This window comes from Cynara cardunculus (genome assembly GCF_001531365.2).
Source record: "Cynara cardunculus var. scolymus isolate 2C chromosome LG 5, CcrdV1, whole genome shotgun sequence".
NCBI lineage: Eukaryota > Viridiplantae > Streptophyta > Magnoliopsida > Asterales > Asteraceae > Cynara > Cynara cardunculus.
Window position 1 is genome coordinate 1,448,299 of NC_037532.1, and position 7,921 is coordinate 1,456,219.

Consider the following 7,921-nt stretch of genomic DNA (forward strand, 5'->3'; position numbering starts at 1 on the left):
AAAAATTGTCCAAGGACTTAATCATTCCAAACGCTTAAGTCCATTGAGTTTTTCTAGACTTTTCTCTTTCTTTTAATCTAAACTTAGTCTTTAACCGGTTACCTGAGTACTTAAACGTTTAAAATTTTACATCATAGGTATTAAAATAGAAGTTTTGAAAGTACATTACAAAAAATAGATTAAAATACGATTACTTTTTCATACAATTTACCCATTTTCTATAAATCATGTATTAAAATCAAACATTAACTTTATTTTGAATGAGTTAAATTCCACTTTACCTATCCCTTAGAAGCATTACATCCAACCCCACCAATCACTACTATCATTTTCACTTTCACAGTAGTTTTCTTCATCAAATCTTTAAAACAAAAGAAAATCAATCTTGGGCATTAACAACCCAAATCTCTGCTATCTTTGACTTGTACATTCTGCATCAAAGATTGTACTCTTTGCTGGCACCAATCAATTCTTGTTCCCTTTTATATATTCCCCAACCCAACAATGAACAACATACCATGAGCTGCTGCAATCTTTATGTTTTCCAACGGGAAAAAAGGAAGTGGAAATCCAATAGAAAAGAAAGAAAAAGGGAAAACTTTCCCTTTTACCAAACAGACGAAAGAAAATAAAAGCTAAACATTGAATTTTTCTTCAGATTCCTTCACAAAAATCTTGTGGGTTTTGTTCATTCAAACCTCTTGATTAGTGGGTTTGGTTTTTCTTTAATTTATTTGGTGTAAAAATCGCTGTGGATCCAAACAAGGTTAGTGGGTCTCTCTCTCTCTCTTTCTTTCTTTTTGTTCTTGGTGTTTTTGTTGATTTTAGTAGATTTGGTTGAGTTTAATGTGGGTTTGGTTGTGTTTTTTGCAGAGATCTTGTGAAATCGTTTTAGGGTTCTTGGTGATTTGTGGTTCTTTTTAACTGAATAGATTGTAGCTTGTGGATATGTGTTGATCTTAGGGTATAGATTGAAGCAAAAAGATAGTTTTTTGGTGTAGTTTTTGTAACCCTTTATTAGATCATTGTGGAATTAGGAGAACCCATTTTGAAATTGGGGATTTTTTTAGGGTTTTGAATGTGTGTTTAGTTGGTTGAGGTTGAGGAATTGGTTCTATAAGAACCCTAATTGGGGGGTATTGTGGAGATCTGGGATCTTTTTCATCTGTTATGCCCTATGAGGACATTCTTTCCATCTGAATCCTGTAAAGAAACACATCTCAATGCTTTGAATCCTCAATCATGGCTGCAAGTTGAAAGAGGAAAGCTTTCAAAAGTCTCACCTCACTCTCCTTCTTCCCTGTAAGCTTCATTGATTTGCTATTTTTAGTCATATAAACACTGTTTTTTTTTTAATCCATGACCTTCTGACGGATTTCTTGACGGGTTTGAGAATGTATTTGCTTTACAGAAGAATGCTTAAAAATCCGTTACAAGGTCAAGTTGTGGGCTAAATGCACCCTCTACATGTAGGGTCAGGTTCGGGGGAACCCAAAAAAAGAAAATGAAAAACTGAGGAACACCTTCTAATCAATTGTTTGTTTGGTATGCACATGTGCATACAAGTAATTTGTCCGCTATGCACACGTGCATAGAAATCAAAAGACAAAATCAATTACTCGTATGCATATGTGTCTGTGGTGCAAATGGACGGTTATCAGGGTGTTCCTCAGTTTTTCATTTTTTTGGGGGGTTCTCTCTCTATATATATTGCTAAATGCATCAGCATCAAGACTTATTTTTTACATTTTCAATGTATGGTTTGATCTGATACTGATATAATTAGGGGTGGCATATAGCAACACCCTTTAGAAACACTTTGTCAAGAGGTCATTTAGCTGAATAACCCAGATTTTCGTTGTTTTGATTGTGTATACTTTTATGGTGTTTGTAGAGAATCTTTAATCAAAGTTCCCGATCCACCGATTCTTCCATTCTTTAAACCTGTTGATTATGTAGAAGTTTTAGCGCAAATTCACAAAGAACTCGAAACGTGCCCTCCGAATGAGCGGCCAAACCTCTATTTGTTGCAGTTTCAGGTCTTTAAAGGCCTCGGTGATGTTAAATTGATGAGGAGAAGCCTTAGATCGGCTTGGCTCAAAGCAAGCTCCGTTCACGAACGACTTGTTTTCGGGGCGTGGTTGAAGTATGAAAAACGTGGTGAAGAGCTAATATCGGATTTGCTTTCTTCTTGTGGTAAATATGCAAAAGAGTTTGGGTTGATAGATATCGGTTCTGAGCTCCCATCTGTAGCGGATGCTAGTTTACCTGATGGCGTGATGATGAATCGCAACTATTTATCGGGAACTGTTTCTTTTCGAATAGGGGATGAAAAGATAACATGCGATCGGCAGAAAATGGCGGCACTTTCACCCCCTTTTCGTTCCATGCTTAACGGGTGTTTTCTAGAATCGATTTCTGAAGACGTAGATTTGTCCAAAAACGATATTTCGTCAACGGGTATGCGGATTATCAGCGAATTTAGCTTAACTGGCACGTTACCGGAAGTCCCAACCGATCTTTTACTAGAAATCATGGTGTTTTCCAGTAAATTTTGCTGTGAAAAGCTCAAAGATTCTTGTGATCGGAAACTTGCAACTCTTGTTTCCACGAGACAAGATGCGGTCGAACTTATGGAATACGCTCTTGAAGAGAATTGCTCGATTCTTGCTGGATCTTGTTTGCAGGTTTTTCTTCAAGAACTTCCGGAATCTTTAAACGACGAGAGGGTTGTCGAACTTTTAACGAGTGCCAACAGTTTGCATAGATCGATTATGGTGGGTGCAGGCTCGTTTTCGCTATATTGTTTATTGAGTCAAGTTGCTATGGATCTTGATCCGGCTTCTGATAAAGCCGCCTTCTTTTTGGAACAATTGGTGGATTCTAGCGAAAACAGTAGACAGAAAATGGTGGCGTTTCATATGCTCGGATGTGTGAAGTTTTTCAAGAAAGAATATGAAGAATCTGAAAGATTCTTCGAAGCTGCGTTAAGTGAAGGCCATGTTTATTCGGTCGTGGGTTTGGCTAGAATTGGTCAAATAAAGGGTCAAAAGCTCGAATCTTTCGAGAAACTTAGCTCTGTAATTTCGAATTACGCTCCACTCGGGTGGATGCATCAAGAAAGATCTTTATACTGTGAAAATAACGAAAAAAGATGGGAAGATCTCGAGAAAGCTACCGAGTTGGATCCAACGCTTACGTATCCCTATATGTATCGTGCCGCATCTTTGATGAAGAAACAAGAAGTTCAAGATTCAATGGCGGAAATCAACAAGATTCTTGGTTTCAAACTGGCGGTGGAGTGTTTGGAACTGAGGTTTTGTTTCTTTTTGGTACTTGAAGACTATCAATCGGCCATTTGTGATGTGCAGGCGATTCTGACCATCTGTCCTGATTATCGGATGTTTGAAGGGCGAGTGCCGGCTTCACAATTTCAGACTCTTGTTCGTGAGCACGTTCCGAGTTGGACGACTGCGGACTGTTGGTTGCAGTTATATGATCGGTGGTCGGCTGTTGATGATATTGGATCGCTTTCGGTGATATATCAGATGCTTGAATCTGAAGCAGCTAAAGGGGTTCTGTATTTCAGACAGTCTTTGCTGCTTTTAAGGTATTATTCGATTTCTTTTTTGTGTTTTTGTGGTAGTAATTGCACTTCATATTGCTTTGTAGCAGATATGCAGCGAAACAATGTAACTTCTATACATATGTTTGTAGGGGAAAGTTCAGATGATAACCATAGATATTTTGGGAACCGAGAACCAACTAGTTCGTGGGTTATTCATGATGAATTCCCTGGACAATCATGAATATTGAATATTATTCATTATGAATATCATGCATTTTTATCATGAATATGATGTTTTTTCATCATGAATAATTTTCAGCATCAACATTTATGATGACATTCTTCATGAATAAAGAATGAATAGTTGGTTCCTAGGTTCTAAAAACATTTGCCATTCTCATTTGAACCTTCCCCTATAGGGTCGGGTTCAGGGGAAAACCGTAAAAAAAATGAAAAACTAAAAAACTGAGGAACACCTTGGTAACCATTCATATGGATGGTATGCACATGAGCATACAAGTAATTTGTCTGGTATACACATGAGCATACAAGTAATTTGTCTGGTATGCACATGTGCATAAAAACCAAGAAACAACTTCAATTACTTGTATGTGTGCATATTGTCAAGATGAATTATTACCTGGGTGTTCTTCAGTTTTTCGTTTTTTGGGGGATTTTTCCCTGACCCCCTCCCCCCCCCTCTCTCTACATGTGTATATCTTCATTAGACATTCTAACATATAAGAATGATCTTGGAACCATCTATTTCATCTATTATATTAAATAACCCTGAATTATTATGAATATCATGCATATTCGTCGTGAATATCATGCATGACATTCATCATGAATAAAGAATGAATCTTGAACTTGCAATGAGATCATGGCTAATCAAATGCTTATTTCAGGTTAAATTGTCCGGAAGCAGCAATGCGAAGTTTACAATTGGCTCGTCAACATGCATCAAGTGAACACGAACGCTTAGTTTATGAGGGTTGGATATTATATGATACGGGCCATTGTGATGAAGGGTTAACAAAAGCCGAAGAGTCTATTAGTCTGAATAGATCCTTTGAGGCCTTCTTTCTGAAAGCTTACGCTTTGGCCGATTCTAGCCAAGATCCAACTTGTTCTTCGACTGTTGTAGCACTTCTTCAAGATGCCCTCAAATGCCCGTCTGATAGGCTTCGTAAAGGCCAGGTTTGAACTATCTTTATCGTTAAAATCCATGTTTTATTACAAAATCTTTTATGGTCGGTTCACAATCACAACGACAACGTTTCCACTTATGGGAAGTCTTCAAGTTATAGTTGATTATTTGCATGCCTGAGTTGGAATCATGTGAGAACAAATGAGTTTGGTGAGAACACTTGTGATTCTTTGGATGATATATATATATATATATATATAGGGTCATCTTAAGGGGAAAACCACAAAAAAATGAAAAACTGAGGAATGCCCTGATAGTCGTTCATCTTGATGGTATGCATATGTGCATACAAGTAATTTGGAAGCAATTTGTCCGGTATGCATATGTGCATAAAAACCAAGAAACAACTTCAATTACTTGTATGCACATGTGCATACCGTCCAGATGAATGGTTACCTTGGTGTTCCTCAGTTTTTCATTTTTTTTTGGGGTTTTCCCNNAATTACAAAAAAATAAACAAAATTATGATTGGTTAAATAAGATTTGTATAATTTATACAAATAACGTGGTTTATAAAAGTAAACCTTCTCTCTATATATATACACACACACACGACAAATACTCACACTAAGGTTTGAACCCTTGAGGGAGGCTAGGATTTACGGGTAACCCAGATACTGTTCGGCCAATACCTTCACCTTCACCTACTTTCATATACCTTCAGTCACTTTTACATGCATGAATTTGCTAAAGTTTCAGTTATGGTATGCGGAGGTAAATGAAGGTGTGGTGAATGCAAGTGGATGAAGGTAGATGACAGTGATCAAATGTAGATGTCGCCAAAAACAYTGTTCTCAYTGGAACCCAACCCTAGCCTAAAGTTAAAAGGGTAYTGATTTGGGATCTCAAGATTCCCTCCGTCCCAAAACAAGTGTCCAAATTTCTATTTCAGTTTGTCCCAAAATAAGTGTCCGCTTTCAAGGTCAAATACATTCTTTCCAATTCTACCCTTAGTTGGGAGATGGAGAAATTCATTACTCCCCTCTATTATTAATTGTACAATCGTCATTTAGTTAATTAAAAAGTGTAATAGTTASAATACCTTTTTCATTGAAACCTATTCATACATATTTGAGACATTTGACAAGTAGTCAAAACACTAGCAATTTGCATTGTTAACCGACGTTTAAACCATGGCAGGCCCTGAACAATCTTGGAAGCGTTTATGTCGATTCGGGAAAACTAGACCTTGCAGCCGATTGCTACATTAATGCCCTTAAAATCCGACACACCCGGGCCCACCAAGGACTTGCTCGTGTCCATTATCTGAAAAACGACAAGCCTGCTGCCTATGAAGAAATGACGAAACTGATTGAGAAGGCACGGAACAATGCGTCCGCTTACGAGAAGAGATCGGAATATTGTGAACGTGAACAAACAAAGATCGATCTCGAGATGGTCACTCGCTTAGATCCTCTTCGTGTTTACCCTTACAGATATCGAGCAGCAGGTTAGTTTGCTTCAGTTACATTCAGTATTTCTGGTTACACAGTATTATAGAAAATAACACACAACACTACATCAAAATCGGCTTAATAGGACGCCATATATGTGGAAATGTTCTAATAGACTGCTTTATAGRATTTAAGTTTATTGGACCAAACGACTATGCTTTCTATGTAAAAGTGTTACAATAAGTTGATATGACSTTTTTGGGCGTCTTAACAAGTTTTTAGGACATTTTTTTGAAATARAGTGTCGTATTAGCTTTTTATATARTACCTTTTTAGAAATGTCCTATAGACGCATTTTTCAAATAATGTCGTATAAAAAGACTAATAGGAATCTTTATTCCTAACATGTCCTTACAAACTTGTATTGTAACACGTTTATATAGGACGCACAATTGTTTGGTCGTATATATAAGCCTTAGTTCTCTTATAAGGGAGTCCGTTAGGTGATTTGGATATGTTTGACGTCTTATAAAACTGATTTTGTTRTAGTGCAATATCTATATKMSTACATTCATAATAACCGTATCAACTAGTTTTCACCAAACATGATTAGTTTATGGMTTAACAACTATCTTGTTAGCCAACGACCTGCTTATCTTATTTACCAAACAAAGCCGTCCAGTTGGCTTTTCATTAAGTCCTGTATGGATAAAGTTGTCTGTGTGGATTAATTTGTCTATATAGATAGAGAAGGTTTTTGTTTGGGTCGGTTTTTTCATAGATGGAAGGAGCGTGTTATTTATATGGGTGGGGCTGGGTTTTGGGAAAAAGCTTGGCTTTTTGCATAAAGCTCCATCTAAAAGATTACTGAATAAGACACATTCTATATCATTAAGCCACTATCAAACAGTGATGTATAGTTAATTGAATAAGCTGCGACTCTCTTTAAGCTGTTAACAAACAGACCTTAAAACTGCTTAAGATTTTGCTGTATATTATTGCGGGGCTCAAATCTAACCCGGGATTTGGTCTAAATTATATATAGTCTTGATGGACAATCACAAGGAGAAAGAAGCSATTGGAGAGCTATCAAGAGCAATCGCATTCAAAGCGGACTTGCACCTATTGCATTTACGCGCAGCGTTCCATGAACATATCGGGGATGTTTCAGGTGCCATGCGGGACTGTAGAGCCGCCCTCTCGTTTGATCCCAACCATCAAGARATGCTTGAACTTCGAAGCCGTGTAAACAGTCAAGAGCCGTAAAGAGATGATCCAAGAAGTTAGAAAAGAATTAGATGCACAAAATGGTGAGGAGAAAAAGAGAGATTTAGAGTTGTGTTGCAAATGTAAGTCCTCATGAGTGTTGTGTTGTGTTGTAAACATATCCAAGCTTGTGCATTAACATGTGTTTTCTTGTATTTCTCTCCATTGTTTACCCCCTAAATTTTCACTCAAAATTTAGGGGTATCTTAATTGTCAAAGCGTCATTGGCCTACTGGTATCCAGGGGTAAAAGGGTCATTGGCCTACTGGTACCTGAGGGTAAAAGGGTCATTGGTCTACTGGTATCTAGGGCTTAGCTTTTTTGGAGATCAGAAGTTTAAGTTTGAATAAAGATGATAAATGTATTTTCAGTATTTATCGTATATAAATATTATATATCTTAAAAGATATATATATATATATATATATATATATATATATATATATATAAAAGGAGAAATGCAAATATTAATTAACTGATTCA

The 7,921-nt window shown here is 36.9% G+C and overlaps 1 protein-coding gene across 2 annotated transcripts; it reads left to right on the forward strand.

Annotated features, from left to right (window-relative positions):
* Nucleotides 1-515: 515 nt before the first annotated feature.
* On the forward strand, nt 516-7,592 carry LOC112513167 (ETO1-like protein 1). Of its 2 annotated transcripts, XM_025119331.1 has the most exons (6): nt 516-766; nt 874-1,302; nt 1,895-3,610; nt 4,477-4,768; nt 5,919-6,228; nt 7,218-7,592. In XM_025119331.1, the coding sequence occupies exons 2-6, from the start codon at nt 1,178-1,180 to the stop codon at nt 7,436-7,438; spliced, it is 2,664 nt and encodes an 887-aa protein (XP_024975099.1). In that variant the 5' UTR covers nt 516-766; nt 874-1,177; the 3' UTR covers nt 7,439-7,592. The 2 variants fall into 2 exon arrangements, with proteins under 2 accessions (XP_024975099.1, XP_024975100.1); XM_025119332.1 differs by lacking the exon at nt 516-766 and having other exon boundaries at nt 1,240-1,302; nt 2,034-3,610.
* Nucleotides 7,593-7,921: the final 329 nt, after the last annotated feature.